General features: G+C 35.9%; 1 protein-coding gene across 1 annotated transcript in view; it reads right to left on the reverse strand.

Moving 5' to 3' along the window:
- Positions 1 to 265: 265 nt before the first annotated feature.
- FAM199X (family with sequence similarity 199, X-linked) overlaps positions 266 to 18,767 on the reverse strand; it is a 31,319-nt gene continuing 12,817 nt past the window's right edge. Inside the window, exons 3-6 of the mRNA XM_090264365.1 lie at positions 9,108 to 9,257; positions 8,699 to 8,860; positions 6,994 to 7,260; positions 266 to 2,273 (exon numbers count right to left, since the gene is read on the reverse strand). Coding sequence (XP_090120491.1) covers positions 2,103 to 2,273; positions 6,994 to 7,260; positions 8,699 to 8,860; positions 9,108 to 9,257 — 750 coding nt within the window. The 3' untranslated portion in view covers positions 266 to 2,102. The remainder of the gene's footprint in view (positions 2,274 to 6,993; positions 7,261 to 8,698; positions 8,861 to 9,107; positions 9,258 to 18,767) is intronic.

The raw sequence follows: 18,767 nt of genomic DNA on the forward strand, positions 1-18,767 counted from the left end.
AAGAGTACATAAAGAGAACAATCATTCACAGAAATTTTGCTTCTGAAAAGAGCAGACAGAATTCAGCTGTATTTGCTCTTCTTTCTATTTACCCTCCCTATACTTGAAAGGGAAAACACAACGAGGAAGACCCTTTCCATATTCCTCCGAGTGTTCTGGGGTCTATCCCCAAACTCTCTTTGGGCCCTCTCAGCTGCTTAGCACCAGAGAGGGTAAGGGGAAAGTCTGAAAGACTACTCCAACTAATAAGCACATACACATATATACATTTTAGTAAAATTTTCAAGTATGAATTTAATGGTCTTCAAAATGTTACAGACTTCAGCAACACTGCAATATATCAATCTTTATCCTCAGTTTCAATTCTTTAACTTTCAAGGAACCAAAATGAAATCAAATTATCAAAACACATGACTGTAAGCAAAGGTTATGCCTTTATATTTGAAGAACTGTAAATTAATAATTTAAGTCATTTTTACAAATGACTTGATATGAATAAAAAGTTTTTTAAAAAGGTATAAATTCCTATCAACCTCTTATTCTAGTTTTAAAAATATTGACTACAACTCCTATAGTATCATGATTACCTTCCAAAAGTTATCTACAATAAAGTGAATATTATGAAAATCAGAAGGCAGCTTGATTGTCAGTAGTATCAGTTTCCTTCTTCTTTAGCCTATGTGAATGATTAAAGATCTGTGGTAGAAGAAAAGGAATCATGCTATTTTCGAAAGCTCATAACAAATGCTCCTTAAAAGCATTTAAAGAAGCTCCAAGATTTAATATTTAAAATTAGTTCTCCTTTAACAGTCAACAAGTTAAGTTTTTTTTCTATTATCTCACTGCTCTATGTATTTCTAACAATTTATAGAGAAGTTTAGCAGAACTGTAAGGGTTTTCTTTAGTTAATTTGGACATTAACCTGTTCACATGCCAGACGTTATTATAACAAATATTTAAAAATCAGAGCTGTGCTGGAAAAAATGACCTACAAAAGAACTTAAGAGAGATATTTTTGCCTTGAAGACAGTTTCACAGCCTAAAACTTCAGAAAGCAGTGAAAAAGTAGAATGGGTCACTTTGTTTAATTGCTTTTTCATTTGAATATTAATCAACATAGCATCAAGTCTGAAATTCAGCTATTAGTAACATTATTTCCTCAGTAGTTGTTATTTACAGGAAGGATTCTAAATGTACATAAAGTGGAAAGCAAAAACAAACCTAACAAAGATAATAGGGCCTGTTTTTACATCTTTGAGTTAATAATGAATGAAAACAGACAGAACTAAACCTAATGAAGGCACTACTGTAAACAGCAAACCATACTCCATCCCCATAACCTCAAAATAGCTCTCCACTAGTTACTGAGAATTATGCTATGACCCTTTAGAAAAAGTAAACTAAGAAAATGTAACATTAAGGAAACTGAATTATAATCTCTACACATGTACATATACTGACGTAATAAACAACTTGTCAGCAATGCCTTGAAATCTTAACTGTAGAAGTACTAGTATTTTAAAAAGCCCATCTAACCACCCTAAAGTTTAAATAGTCAAACCATTTATAAAATCAGTGGTTCTTAAAACTAGTGCGCACAGCCCTAGCTGGTATGACTCAGATGGTTGGAGCTTCGTCCTGCGAACTGACAGGTTGTGGGTTGATTCCCAGTCAGGGCACATACCCAGGTTGCAAGTTCAGTCCCAGTCGGGGTGCATATGAGAGGCAACCAATCGATGTTTCTATCTCCTATCAATGTTTCTCTCTCTCTCTCTCTCTCTCTCTCTCTCAGCAATGAAATATCCTTGGCTGAGGATTTTTTTTTAAAGCAAAATAACCTGGTGCTTGTTAAGACACAATGCTGGGTCTCTCCCCCGAGGTTTCTGATTCACTACATCTGGGACAGGGCCCTATTGTATGCATTTCTAACAACTTCTCAAGTGATGCTGAAGATGCTGGTCCAGGGACCACCTGCTGAGAACTTCCCTAAATTATTAAGTTTATCAGCACAGCCCTAACCAAAAGTTTGGTTAAGAGGCACATAAACAAATAAGAATAGAACACTGTAATGCTTAGAAAGAATGCTGTTAATTTCACCCTTATTACATCAAAACATCTACATCTGCTTCATGGTCTTCCTCAGTCACTTTCAAGGACAGCACTTCTTCGTTAAGGAAGAGCCCGCTTAGACGCTCCTTCCGAGCCTGCCTCTGCTCTTTCAGCTGCCTCTTGCGCAGAGCCTTCTGCTGCAACTTCCGCTGCTTGGATCGCTTCTGTCAAAATAAAAATTTCTAAATCAGTAAGGTTTAATTCTGGCATATCCACCCCAAAGTATTTTATGGATCAAATTTTGTATTTTCAGAATTTTTAGAGATGTTCAAATTCCTTTGCAGTATGATCCTGGTTCTGGTAAGTGAGCCACTGGCTTAAACCTGAAAACGATTCTTCAAGATTTTATTTTTATGGTATTTGACCAGTGAATCTTCTGATAATAAAGGGTTGAAGCTTGATCATTTTGACTAGTTATGGATAACAACTCATTTCAAAGATCTAAAAACCAAATTAAGGTACATTGGTGTCAGTGCAGAGTGAACATGTACTGAACAATACTGAACACAAATGTAGAGAGCATTTCCAAAATCTTTAATGCTTATGCTTTTAAGATGACTTTTATCCAAAAGCATTAGCAATTTTACTCTGTCTAGAAAAGAATCATGTATTTTCCATGTCAGGAAAATATCATCTTAAAAGCACATTAGAAACCCAGTGGGTACTCCATTCCTTGTCATTACTGAACTGATGCTAAAAAGGGATGTACCACATATCCAGAGGAGTCCCTTGCCAACCAACAAAACTGGCTATGTTCTGTTATTTCAATAAAAGCCAGAGAATGAAACATTGTGTATCTTCTAGTCACCACTGGCTCCCAAAGAGTTATACAGATACCCTTATCATCCATAAGCTGCTCCAAAGTGTCACCACTGTAAGAACTGAACGCCCCTGCTGGCATCACCAAGCCATACATATACTTATACTAATCTCCTATATTTTATATGCCCAATAATATTATACAGGACTTTTTCACTGTAAAAACAGTAGACATAAATTAGAGAAAGCATTATTACATTTTTAAAAGGGCTAAGAAGAAACATTTAAGACTACAACATTAAGGTAACAACATAATCAATAAAATATACTTAAAAAAAGACTACAATATTAAGAAAACATTTAGCACACACAAAAGACAGACAGAACATTCTTGGGAGCTAATAGAGAATAACATCAGCAATATACTGAGATCTGCTGGGTAGTAAGTTATAATCAATATTTCACTCCTAATACTCACTCATTCTTTCCATCAATTATCTTACTTAAAATAGACACAAAAATCAGATAAAATTTTCCCTGGCTGGTGTAGCTCAGTGGATTGAGCGCCAGACTGTAAACAAAGGGTCACCGGTTCAATTCCCAGTCAGGGAATGTGCCTGGGTAGTGGGCAGACTCCCCATTTGGGGGCGTGCGAGCAGCAACCACACATTGATGTAACTCTCCCTCTCTTTCTCCATCCCTTCCCTCTCTAAATAAAGAACATTTTTAAAAATCATATAAAATTCAATGCTATCTATGGCTGTGGATCACAGTAGCATTTCAAAGCACTCAGTCTAGAGAGCTTTGTTCAATCGTCACGAAGTTCACTGTCAAAGAAGTTATTCGCAATAAAATGAAAGAGCTATGCCATATGCACATTTGCTGTTCATATTGTGGCTCTAATGCAAGAAAAATACATGATTTAATTGTTCTGAATCCTGTGATTTCTTTTTTTTAAATTATTTATTTGTTTGTTTATTTATTTTTTTTATATTTAGAGAGAGGGGAAAGGAGAAAGAGAGGGAGAGAAACATCACTGTGTGGTTGCCTCTTACTCGTGCCCCCAACTGGGACCTGACATGTAACCTAGTCATGTGCCATTACTGGGAATCGAACCAGCGACACTTGGCTCGCAGGCCGATGCTCAATCCACTGAGCCACAGCAGCCAGGGCTTTCCTGTGATTTCTTTCAGCCCACTTTTATCACCTTAGACCAGTTTATGTACACTTTGAATTGCGCGTATGGCCTCAAAACTGAAATCAGTAATGAAGGCTCAAGTTTTGCTCATCGATGAAGTGCACAAAGATCTATTTTATCTGAATCTACTTTGGGGAATATTACCAACAGAATGCCTTGATGTGATTATTTGATAGAACCAAATATTATATATAAAACAGATCTGTATATGTATAATAAATAAAGGACTGGAAGACAAGAAAAAATAAAACCAAAAACTACAGGCATCTAGAAAGCAAGGTAAGTTTAACTCTTCAAGAAAGTTATATGAGGGAGTACTAATGTTAACATTGAAAGGTAAAGTTTTTGAACTTCAGGCCAAGATGGAGGCCTAGACAGACAGGCTGGGTCTCCCTCCACAACTAAGAAGGAATACAACTATCTCAAAACTAGAGACAATCAGAAGTTCCAGAAAATCAAGCTGCATGGAAGTCAAAAAAAACAAAGATAATAAAGAAGAAACACTCATCCAGACAGGTAGGAGGGGTGGAGCCAGGGTGGAGAGGACATGGTGTGGTGGCAGCAGCAGCAGCAGGCCAGCGGAAAGTGCAGTTACACGTTTTAAAAAGTTGGTAGGGACACACGGGGTGCGTTCCCAGCTCCTGACCAGACCCGGCAAATCACAATCCCAGTGCCAGGGAAAATCAGGCCTCATTGCTTCTGACTGTGAAAACGAGTGGGGATTGGGGCAGAGGAAGAAACTGCCAGTATCTCATCAGAATCTGCTTGTTTAAAGGGCCCCCATGGTCGTAGAACATCCACAGACCCACCCACTCTGGGAATGACGGCCAACGCAGCAGCTAGAGAGGGACTAGTCCCATAGGGAAGTGGGAGAAGTGCCTGGAAAAGGGGCAACTGCTGGCAGGCAACATTGTTCCCTCTCAGACCCCTCCCCCACATACAGCGCCACAACGTGGTGAAACAAGTCACCCTGTACTGACGAATCCCTAAGGCTCTGACCCTTACAGCATAACAGGAGCAACAGCTCTACCTGGGACACAGAGGCAAACAAACACAGGAGCCTGTCAGAATGAGGAGACAGAGAAGTATGGCCCAAAAGGGGGAACAGATCAAGGTTCCAGTAGGATAACTAAGCGATGAGGAGATATACAACCTAACAGACACAAAATTCAAAACACTGGTGATAAAGATGCTCACAGGCTTGACAGATATGCTTGAGTATGTCAAACGCATAAGAGAAGAAGTGAAGGCTATGCTACGTGAAACAAAGGAAAATCTACACAAAACCAATGGTGAAGGGAATGAAACCGGGGTTCAAATGGATGATTTGGAATATAAGGAAGAAAAGTCAACCGGTACAGAATGAGGAAGCAAGAATCAAAAAAAAAAAAAAAATGATGAAAACTTCCCAAATTCTGTGAAGAAGATGGACATAAAGGTCTGGGAAGCATTAAGTGTTCTGGGCGAGCTGGACCCAGAGGGGACCACACTAGGATGCATCATGATTGAGATGCCAAAGGTAAAAGATAAAGAGCCCTGGGGGCAACAAGAGAGAGGTGGACAGTTGCCTATAGGAGGGTGCCTATAGGATTATCAGCTGAACTCTCAGGGGACACTTTGCAGGCAGGGAGGGACTGGCAAGCAGTATGCAATATGATGAGTCAACCTCCAACCAGGATTACTCTATCCAGCAAGGTTATCATTTGGAATGGAAGGGCAGATGAAGTGCTTCCCAGACAAGGTAAAGCTAAAGGAGTTCATCATCACCAAGCCATTATTATATGAAATTTCAAAGGGACTTAAGAAAAAGATCAAAACTATGAACACTAAAATGACAACAAACTCACAACTATCAACAACTGAATCTAAAAAACAAAAACAAAATCCAACTAAGCTAACCAGAATAGGAACAGAATCATAGGTATGGGTATCATTTGGAGTGTTATCAGCTGGGAGTGGGGAGGAGGAGAAATGGGGAAATAGTGCAGGGATTAAGAAGCATAATCGGTTGGTACAAAATAGACAGGGGGAAGTTAAGAATAATACAGAAAAGGGTGAAGCCAAAACACTTTTATGCACGACCCATGGACATGAACTAAAGGGGGTGGGATTGCTGGAGGGAAGGCAGTACTAGGCAGAGGGAGCAAAGGGGAAAAAATTAGAACTACTGTAACAGCATAATCAATAAAATATACTTAAAAAATATTACTCTATCCAGGAAAGATATCATTCAGAATGGAAGGGCAGATAAAGTGCTTCCCAGACAAAGTAAAGCTGAAGGAATTCATCATCACCAAGCCATTATTCTATGAAATGTTAAAGGGACTTATTTAAGAAAAAGGATATCAAAACTATGAACACTGAAATGAAAACAGTATCAAAACTATCAACAACAGAAGCTATGTAATGGAACAAAGGTAAACTAAGCAGACATCTAGAGTGGGAACAGAATCATAGGTATGGGGAGCATGTGGGCGGAGGGCAGTTGGGAGGGGAAAGGGAGAGAGGGAGGAGGGTGGGGAATAGACAGGGGGATGTTGAGAAGAGCTTTATGCACAACCCATGGACATGGACTAAGGGTGAGGGACTGCTGGAGGGAGGGGGTTTGCTGGGTGGAGGGGAGCAAAGGGAAAAGAAATTGGGACAACTGTAACAGCATAATCAATAAAACATAAAAAAAAAAAGAAAGGGAGCCCTGGCTGCTGTGGCTCAGTGGATTGAGGGTTGGCCTACAAACCAAGTGTCACTGGTTTGATTCCCAGTCAGGGCACATGACTAGGTTGCATGTCAGGTCCCAGTTGGGGGCGCGAGTAAGAGGCAACCACACAGTGATGTTTTTCTCCCTCTCTTTCTCCTTTCCCCTCTCTCTAAAAATAAACAAACATTAAAAAAAAAAGATAAAGTTTTGTATTGATTAGATGTTTTACTTTTGAATCCCGAATCCGCTCTGCTGCACTTGCAGACAAGTTGCTGTCACTGTGTGCTCGACTCATGTTAGCACTGGAGTTTGAAGCATAGTTTCCAACACTGGACCCACTGCTGCTGGCTGAGCTAACCATGCTCGCACTGCTGCTGCTGGCACTGGCACTGGCACCGCTCACTCCACTGGTGCTTGCACAACTGAAGTTGCTTCTCTTCCAGGCTTCTCTTACAGGCCGTTGGCGAGGGCTATGCTCCTTGATATAGTTTCTGACCTTGGAACACACAGACAAAAACTGGTTAGGTTGTTAGTTGACATATTATCCTCAAAATACTGGTGAACAGAAGAGTGCTGTACTTAACACTATCAAAAGTGTTACAGATATACATAGGTAGAAATAAGGACAAAAGGAAACCTCTTGACAATGTTCAAAATTCTAGAGCACATAAAATATAATCAGTGAATAGAAGGCTACTAGTCTCTAGAATTTAGGAATATAAGATAACATTCAGAGAGAATAACTAACAATAAAATAAAATAAAATAGATGAGGTTTTTTAAAAAGGTCTTCACTGAAGGCAATTTAAGTAACTTGCTAATTATACCTAACACTGGGGTGTTTTAGAAATCTTAGCTAGGGGCCCATGGCAAGAGCCTCAAATGCAAGGCATCATTTACCATACTAATGAAAATGGGCTGGAATATAGAAAATTATAGTATGTCTGTTGGGAGAAATACTGAAATGAGAAAAATGTTTTGTAAATGATGATAAATGCAAAAATTTTTCTAAAAATTCATTTTAGCTATGTACCAGCAAAAAACAGAGTGCAGTAAGGACTATTTAGAAGATAGTAGAAATATGTATTTCAGAATAGCAGAAGGAAAAATTAATTACATTTTATCCTAGCCAAGCTCAATTACTCCATAAGACTACTCAAATCCTTCAGTTCAGATGTTCAAGTATACCTCTCAATAATCAGTATTTTCATTCTGTCAGTCTTTTGTAAGCTGAGTTAGAATAAATCTATACTTGAGTGTAACCACCCCTAATGTGGTGAATTTAAATTTTCAAGCCTACACAACTAAGAAGCTCATTCTAGACCCACATGATCCCAGAAAGGTCCTGCCAGTTGAGATGTACATAAAACCATGTATTTTCAAATATTACCATCATTTTTCTAATACAGTATTCCCTCACTTATCGTGGGTATTATGTTCTAGATCACCACCACCCCGCCGTGGTAGGTGAAAATCCACGAAGTTGGAACCTTACATTTATTTTAATATTTATATATATATTTTAAGGCTTTATAAACCCTTCCCACACACTTATAAACCATTCCCAGTCCCTTATTAACCTTTCCCACTCCCTTATTAACCTTTTCCACACTTTTATAAACACTTTTATTCTTAAACATATTCTACACTCTTAAACCTATGTAACTTTAACAACATACGTATACAGTACCGCAAAATCCCGTGATATAGCAAAAAATCACGATAAATAACTAAATATAATATTTTTAAAAATCCCACGACACAGTGAGGCCACGATAAGTGAATCATGATATAGAGAGGAGCTACTGTATTACACTTCACAGCTTTGATTTTGACCCTAATTATACATGTATCTACATATGATTATTTAAGTATACATGTTATAAAAACAATGTTAGTTTCAACAGCTGAACAATCTGTACTTTCTTTACTTACCTGCTTCAGTTTTTCATCTGTGAGACAGTTAAGTTCAATAATAAACTCACTGTCTGTAGGGGAGATTTGAGCCGAAGGATCAATTATTTTAATAATATCAAGTTGCTCCCGAAGACCCATCTCAGTACTGACTTTACGACTTAGATACTCAATATATTCCACCTATGTGATGAAAAATTATAATAAACAAAATCAATGCCAAAACCTCTGATTGTTTATAGTGTCTCATTTATAATGTTTTAAACATCAAAGCACTTAACATTATATTTGTTCCCTATAAAAGTTATTTATAGCTCAAATTGAGATTTACAAAGCAATCCACATTTAACCTGTGACTTGAAACAGGCAAACTGAGCTTCACATATTCTCCACATATGTGCTTTTAATTAAGAATGCTGAGATCTCTTACCTGCTCATCATTTGTCATTGCACTCCAAGGAAGCTCATCTAAATTCTGATGCTTGTTTTTCTTTTTAGGAAGCAGGCAAGGTGAACTTGGAATGCTGGGTATCACATCAGAGAGCACATCACTCCCACTGGCAATGTCACTGCCTGGTAACTTTATCAAGATAAGTAGAAGGGAGAAGGGAAGGAAAAAAATTTTTAAAACGTATTTTAAATACCACAACATATTTTATATTTATTAAAAATTACTTTAATAAAAGACTAATGACAAATACAGAATCAGAAGACATGAATTCTGATTCAGTCCTATTTTAGTGCAGCAACACCAATATACTCTTTGTATATAGTCACTTATTCAATGAGAGATATTTTCCAAAAGCTTAAAATCATAATCAAGACTTGTCGAAGTGCTAACTTAAAAGTAAGTCATAATTAACATTTTTAATTCATAATGTGAAGGTAGGCTAGGGCTCACACAGCATAATGAAAAAGGAGCACTGGTCTCCATCTCAGGAGACCTGCGTGATCTGCCATTACCTGGTTCTTTGTCAGACACTGTACTAGACATACTGCCAATATAAAGAAAAATAGATCATGGTCCTTGTTCTCAAGTCTGTATTAGCAACCTGGAGACAATTAAATAATTTAAAATATGCCCTTAATATAAAGCAAAACACTTTAAAGACTAGAAGTATTACAAAAGAAAAACTAGGAAAAAAAGGTAAGAGACAATGTGTAGGCAAAGGAGAAATACACAGGTAATCAAATCAGTTTAAAGTGAGATGAACAGCAAAAAATATGTGCTATAATTTTGTATTGCCTATTAAAACCTAGTGAGAATGAAGTTTTACCAGTTTTATTGATTTATAACTACTATAACCCATTTAATGTATACAATTTGATGAGTTTGGACATATGCATATACCCTGAAACTATCACCACAATCACGGTAATAAACATATATCCATCATCTTCAAAACTCAGAATGGATTTAATTTTAAATACATGTGTTTAAGTAATTCATCAAAAAAGGTAAAAATCTTTTTTTCTACAATGAGTACATAACAAGTTTCAAAGATAATGCTTTTATTTTTACAAGATACAAAACAGAATCTTGTCATCATCGTTGTTTGGTTCTATACACTTTGCAATTATAACTGAACTCTGGGTGAATACTAGGGCTTCTGAAGTTACCAAAAGAGAAAAGCTACTTTTGCCAAGAAGATTACTGTAATCACATGTATTTGGCTTCCTATTGTACTCACAGCACTATAATGGATACAGGAGATTCAAAGGAGTGTTAAGTCATGATCCTCACACAAGAACTTTATATTCAGGAACATAATACAATAACATAAACATACAACTATATAACATAGCAAATTAGGAATGTTAAGTCTGAGATGACAGGTCACCAGTGTAAAGATCTAGCAGTGAGTTGAAGCTGCAGGATTAAAGCTCAGGAGAGCTAAAGGGGACAGGCATTGGGGAGTCAATCGCATACAAAAGAGGAGTAAAACCAGAAAAATAGGGTTGATCACTATGCGCAGTGACCATGGTGTTTAGAAGGAAACTGTCCAACTTAGCTACTATTCTTAAAAACCACATTTTCACTTTGACAGTCATCATGAATCCAAGTATATAAGTAACTTCTAACAAGTTGTGACTTCCTTTAAAATCTCATTAACAGCACTGCCTGAATTGCTCACCCATAGCCCTTATGTTATCTAGTTATCTCTTTTTCAGCTTTTACTATTTTATCTTTGAAAGACTTTAAATCACAACATTACTCCATTAAGGATCTCCCTAGGGTTCCTAAAAGAAAATCAGGCACTCATCAGATGAAAAGCCTCCCCTACTTCAAACTCCTTTGATAAATTAGGTAGAGAAAGGAACTCTCAAAATATCCATACTCTCCAAATTTAAGAAAATTTCCATCTAAATTTTGGGCAAATATACGCTAGGTGCCAGGTTATGTTGATTATGTTAAGCACTTAAATCTGTGTCTTTAATTCAATTTGTGTGTTTCTGTGGGGGAGGAGGTGTAAAAAGGGCAACTAACGATCCTTTGTCCATTGTTTTAAGGAGAAGTAAAAAGATCCCAAACAGAGTTCAAATCCCAGCTCCAGTGCTCACTAGTCATGTGATCTTGTGGAGGTTCGTTCACTTCTCTGAGCCTCAAAATCTTCAGTAGAAGCTATGGTTAATGCCATCCACCTCAAAGGACTGTTGAAAGGTTTAAATTAAATAACATGTCTGGCACATAGGTGACACTCAATAAATAGGCATATTTTGCTTTTTCTATCTCTTGCTATGGCTTTGGATCCTTAAAAAGGTAGCACAAACCCTCAAAGAATGTCATATGTTACTATAAAGTGGCTGGGTTAAGTTTCACAAGGTAGTCTTTCAGAATGGCAGGAGGGAAAAGGAAAAAAAGCATTCAGGTAAGGAGAATAATTTAGTAAAACAGATGGAAAAACAGAATGAGGTTAATGGAACCAATACAATTAAAAGAAAATCTTGCTATGAATTTGAAAGCTAACAGAAAAAACAAAAATTTATATGATATGTGGAAGTAAGCTAATAACACTTTAAAAGTAGAAGTAACTTGATGAAACTGATCTTGGGGGAAGATGAGTTAAAAAGCAGTATGGGGGCACAAAAGAGTGAGGAAAGACCAGAAATGGAGCTCTAGTTTGGTCTAGGCTTGGACTAAGGTAAACAAAAATGGAAAGAGAAATGAGAACACAGGAATTTTTGAATAAAAACTAGTTACAAGGCTCTTTATAACTGAACAGATAAGGGTAACAGATGACCAACGTGAGACCAGAGGAAAGCTGGCAACATTTCAGTCATACAACCCATTCAGGGTGATGCACTCAAACACCTCAATTTTTAGAGCAAGAAACCTGAAGCAATGTTATATATCTTCTAGTCTAACATCCTCATTTTACTTGTTTTGTCTTTTCTTGTTGTTCTTTTGGTTGTCCTGTTCCCCGCCCTCCCCCCTCCCCGCGTTGCTCTCCCCTGCCCTGTCCCAACTCGCAGAGGCAATCCCCACCCTGCTGTCCATGTCCTTAAAAATAAGGAAAAGTGATGTCCAGAGAGGATCACAAAGTTAGTGGCAATACACAAAATGGGACACAAACCCAGTGCTTTCAACTATGCAAGGATGTCTTGCCTTGTAAGTATTTGGAATGAGAGAATAATTCAATTTGGGATATGAAGAGTTTGCGGTAATAATGAGAGAAGCAAGTACAAGTGTCCTTTGAAATGATAAGTCATTTTTCACTATACTCTTAAGTCATGTCACAAAGCAGAATGTCTTTTTTCCCCACAGAAACACTATTGGAAGTTTCATTATTAATCAAGGACTCAGCATCAGATAATAGGTTAGCATTAAATAATAAGACCATCCAAGTGGAAATGTCAGGTAGTCAAATGGAGATATGAGATGAGAGCAACAGATGTATATGACAATTAACTATATGGGCTCCTGTATATTTATTAGACCAGCAATATTCCATTTTATAACTGATAATATATTGAGTATTTCGGGATAAATTGTTTAATAATTCTCATCCCATATTTTCCATAGAAAACAATATCTGGCATATTTATATTATAATTAGGAATTGTGACACACAGGGAGAATTAAATCAAATTTCTGCCACATTTTTTGTAGTATGCAGCAAAATTTTATGAGTAAGCTCATTTCTGTAACAGCTGATATGAAATTTCAAATTGTGCCTCTAGGTAAGTGTGACAGCTGAATTACTCACTCATTAAATTTTCTGCTTTCCTGCTCAACAATTAAATAATTTCTCAAGCTTTAAGACTACTCACAAATATCAAAGAAAACAATCAGCAAAGTAAAATGCATTGAAACTATTTCAAATGCTAAGATGCTTACTTCATTCTAAGGTTAAAATCTTGCCTTATTAAGTAGTTAGTATTCTCTTCCCAGAATTTATGAATTACTTATCCTTACTTTAGTAGTAACTGAAACATGTTTAAAAGAAATATTTTTTAAAATAGTTTTTAATCACAAGTGAAGTAACACTAATTTTTAAACTACAGTCGACAATTTTTTAATCTATATTAATCCTAACACATAATTTATAATTATCTTCTTGGATAATTTACTGCTCATTATTATGAGGTCCTACAAAAACAAGAAAGCATTTTAAACTTTTCAGCATATTTAACTAGCAAATATCCATGGCAACAGAGTACCCACACTCCAATTTCTTAAGTGGAAAAACACATTATTAAGGCAGGCCTGATTTTTGTTCCAGTGTCTTAGTCAGTCATGTACATTAACAGCAAGTAACGGAGGTCAGTTCTCCACCGTAACTCTTCATAAAATAAGTAGAAAAAGTCAGCAATTAAAAAATACTTGCCACTTTGCAACATTATAAGAACTCTAAATAAATCACATGAAAAAAGCAGAAAAATGTTTCTCTGAACTATCAGGATTAATTTTATTAAGAATCCTTGTAGTCTGATTGCAAGTACAAAGTATAAGCTTAAAAAATGAAGCACTGAAGAATAAAAAGGTACCTACACACAGATGCTCACTTCTGTGTTAACTTTAATAGAAAAATAATTAAACACATGTACAGAGGAGAATGGTTTCATAAGGTCTGGCACATCTAGTACCAGAAATATCATGTAGTTATTAAAAGAGTCATTATGAAGATTATGAAAAATTTTATGTGTTAAGTAAGAAAATCTTATTGCAATATTTTATGCAGAAGGGAACACTTTGTAACTCATTTTATGAGGTTAAAGTTATACAATCACAAGAAAACTACAGACCAATATCCCTTATGGATACAGATGTAAAAATCCTCAACGAAATACTAAAAACAACACCCAGAAACATATTAAAGGTTTATATACTATGACCAAATAGGATTAATTCCAGGAATGGAAGGGTGAGTCATACAAAAATCACTCAATGTTGTATATCCTATTAATAGATGGAAGGAGAGAAACTGCATGATCATCTCTATAAACACACCAAAAAAAAAAAAAAAAAAAAAAGCATGAGAAAAAAATCTAACAGCCTTTCAGAAAAAAACACTGAACCAACTAGGAACAAAAGGGAAATCTCTCAATATATTAAAGGACATTATGAAAAATCTACAGCTAACATTATACTCAATGGTGAAAAACTGACTGGAAGCTTTCCCCCTAAAATTAGAAAAAACAAAAGGATGCCTGCTTTTAACACTTCTTTTCAACAATGTACTGGAGATCTAGCCAGGGTAATTAAGCAAGAAAAAAAACCTACCCAAACTGGAAAGAAAGAAGAAAATCTATCTGTCCACAGATGACATGATCTTAAAAACAGAAAACCCTAAAGAATCCACAGAGGAAAAATAAACTATTAAAGCTAACAAATGAGTTCAGCAAAGTTGCAGGATTTATACAAGTGCAGCAAAAGAATGAAATATTAGGAATAAACTGAGCCAAGGAAGTACAAGACTTCGACACGGAAAACTACAAGATATCATTGAAAGAAACTAAAGAGGACCTAAATAAAGACATTCCCTCCCATGTCCATAGACTGGAATATTTAATAGTGTTAAGATGGCAATACTCCCCAAATTGATTTACAGATTCCATGCAATTCCTATCAAAATTCTGACTGTCTTTCTTGGCAGAAATGGAAAATCTTATCCTAATAGTCATATGAAGTTGCAAAAGGGACCCCAAATAGCTAAAACAATCTTGCTAAAGAAGAACAGAGTAGGAGAACTCACATATCTTGATTTCAAACCTTACTACAAAGCCAGGGTAATTAAAAAGTGTGGTAATGGCATCAGGACATATACATCTTGATTGAATAGAATTAAGAGTCCAGAACTAAACCTATATATCTATGACCAAATCATTTTTCACAAAGATACCAAGATCACTTGACAAGGAAAGAATACAGCCTTTTCAACAAATGGTGCTGGGACAACTAGATATCTACATGCAAAAAAAAAAAAATGAATTTGGACCCCTATCTTACACCATATACAAAAAAAAAAATAGATAAAAATGGATCCAAGACCTAAATGTAAGAACTAAAACTGAGAAAAAAATAGGTGAAAATAAGCACAGCCAATGTTTTCTTTTTAACTTTACATTATAAGCACAGCATGCAAGAAGAAACAGATAAAATGGACTTCATTAAAATTAAAAACTTTCAAGACTGGGGGAGGTGGAAGAGGGCAAAGGGGGGATTAAATGGTGGCAGAAAGAGACTTTACTTTGGGTGGTGAACACAAAATGCAGTGTGTAGATGATGTGTTATTGAGTTGTACACATGAAACCTGCATGGTTTTATTAACCAATGTCACCCCAATAAATACAATAAAAAATTAAAAACTTTTTTGTGTGTCAAAGGACAGTTACTACATGAACAGACACTATCAAGCGAAAAGACAACACACAGAATGGGAAACAATTTTACAAGTCATATATACAATAAAGGTCTGGTAGTCATAACATATAAAGAACTCTTACAGTTGAACAATAAAAGACAAATAATACAACTTAAACATGGGCAACAGGTTTGAATATACATTTTTTCCAAGGAAGATGTACAAATGACCAATAAGCTCAAAAAAGGATGCTCTAAACCATTAGTCATTAAGGAAATGCAAATCAAAATCTCAATGAGATACCACTTTACAAGCAGTAGGATGGCTATACCCAAAGAGAGACAATACCAAGTGCTGTCTCCAAGAATGTGGAGAAATTGGAATTTTCATACAGTTATGCACTGCATTACTTTCAGTCAACAACAGACCACATATATGAGGGTGGTCCCATAAGATTATAACAGAGCTGAAAAATTCCTATTACCTAGTGATGTCTTAACAGTCACAACATCAAAGCACAACACATTACTCATATGTTTTTTGCTATACTAATGGAACAAACCTACTGCGCTGCTAGTGGTATAAAAGTACAGCACGTGGAATTATGTACAGTACATAATACTTGATGATACTAAATGACTGTATTACTGTTTTATGTATTTGCTATACTGTACTTTTATTACTATATCATTATTGTATAGTGTACTTTCTACTCATTAAAAAAGTTTGCTGTAGCCCTGGCCAGGTGGGTCAGTTGGTTGGATTGTCATCCTATACACCAAAAGGTTTAGGGATTGATTCCCGATCAGGGCACATACCTAGGTTGCAGGTTTGATCTCCAGTCAGGAGGCATACAAGAGGCAACTGATCAATGTTTCTCTCCCACATCAATGCCCTCCCTCTAAAATCAATAAACATATCCTTGCATGATGATTTTTAGAAAGTTTTCTGTAAAACAGGGTGTCATGTTACTCCAGCAGCAGCCTCATACATCTTGTTTATCGCAACTCTTGATTACATAATTTTCTCTATGCTGGATTTAACCTGGAGTTGTTATAAAGTAACATGCTGTACAGGCTTGTAGCCTAGGAGGAAAATGCTATACCACAGAACCTGGGGGTGTAGTAGGCTATACCATCTAGGTTTGTGTAAGTGCACTCTATGATGTCCACACAACAAAATTCACCTAACGATGCATTTCTCAAAACATATCCTTGTCCAGTGGGGCATGACTGTATTACTGGTAGAAATGTAAAATGGTACACAAGCCACTCTGGAAAACATTTTGGCAGCTCCTCAAAAAGTTAAACATAAAGTCATCACATGACCCAGCAATTCCACTCCTATTTGTATATCTAAGAGAAATAAAAATATACATCCACATTAACAACTTATACCTGAATATTCATAGCAACCCAAAAGTGGAAAAAACTCAAATGACCATCAATTGATGAATGAATAAACAAAATGTGGTGCATCCATACAATGAATGAAACATTCAGCCTTGGAAGGAAATTGCTTCTGACTGAATGTGTGCCTCCCTTTCAAAAACTATTTTGAAGCCCTAAACCCCAATGTGATGATATTTAAAGGAGGGGCTTTAGAAGATAAATAGGTTTATATAATTCATGAGGGTAGAGTTCCATGATGGGACTGGTGACTTTATAAGGGAATAAAGAAACCACAGCTCTGCCCCCAGCCCTCCATGTGAAGCTACAGCAAAAGGCAGTCACCTGCAAACCAGGAAGAGGGCCCTCACTAGATAACCTGACCATGCTGGCATTCTGATCTCAGACTTCCAGCCTCCAGAACTATAGAAATAAATGTTTGTTGTTTAAGCCACCCAGGCCAATGTATCCATTATAGCAACTTGAGCTAAGACTGGAATGGAGCACTATTACATGCTACAATGTAGATAAACCTGGAAAACATGCTAAGTGAAAGAATTCAGAAACCAAAGGCTACATATGAGTCCATTTATATGAAATGTCCAGAAAGGCAAATCCACAAAGAAAGTTGATCAGTGATTACTAGGTGATGGGGGCAGGGGAAATTGGGACTATCTCTTAATAGATATGAATTTCTTTTGAGGGTGATGGAAATGTACTGGAATTAGTAGTGATGGATACACAGCATTGTGAATATATTAAAAATTGCTGAATAATACATTGTAAAATTATTTATATGTTGAATTTTTATCTCAAATTTTTAACTTAAAAATTATAAATTCTATCCAAATAATATTTACAACTATACATAAAAAGGAAGCCTTTGAAATTATATAAAATATAAACATATAGAAGTTATGGATTATTTCTTTCCTCTTTAAAAACTTTCAAATTTCATTGTAGCATTGTTTATAATAAGAAAAAAACTGAAACCAATCTAAATATCCATTTGTAGAGAACTTATTAAATTAATATGCAGCTGTCAGAAAGAACAAGATATATTAGTTAAAAAAAGCACAAGGAGAAACAGTGGCTGATGTATGATTTAATTCTATGCAAGCAAACTTGTATCTGCAAAAGTGCTAACCACAGCAGAGTGGAGCCTGGAAACTCTTATTTTTCATTTTATGTCATTCTATATTATTGTAATTAAAAAACTGTTTGAAATAAGGTAATATTTAGTTCTCTTTGGAATACAACTTCAAGTATTTAGATGGCTTTCAAACATATCAAGCATTCACGTTTCTGTTGAATATAACATTTGCTGAATATAAGGAAACTTCTTTAATGCTACTGTCTTTTACAAAATCAGAAAATGGATGTTGCAATAACATGATCTACATTTTCTGATAGATCGCATTAATTATCAGGCAGCATTTCCAAACAACTTGCCACAAAGCCATTTTACATGGTATATATGTCATAAGAAGAAAAAACTCTATCAGGAGAAAAACATCCCTACATACAAAGAGAATACAAAATGATAAATTACACTTCTGATAACAGGACTCAAAATTACATATTTATAATAGTGGTTTGTGATCTTAGACATATAAAATGACTGATATAAGGATACTGTGCCTATAAAGACATGAAAGCTATTTATTATAATGTAGGAAGAGTAAATTTGCTCAGATTCATGCATAAAGATAATGATGATACATAATAATCAGAACATTTTACAAATACTAAATTACTTGAAAACTTACAAAAGAATATTAGTAGCATCAGAAGCCTAAAAGTTACATTAGTAAAAATAAAGGCTACATATTGCATCTAATTCTTAATGTCAGAGTCTCTGTAGAAATGGATAAACACTAGAGAAATTTGCTTTGA

Source organism: Furipterus horrens, unplaced genomic scaffold (assembly GCF_987537825.1).
Source record: "Furipterus horrens unplaced genomic scaffold, mFurHor1.1.pri manual_scaffold_17, whole genome shotgun sequence".
Taxonomy (NCBI): domain Eukaryota; kingdom Metazoa; phylum Chordata; class Mammalia; order Chiroptera; family Furipteridae; genus Furipterus; species Furipterus horrens.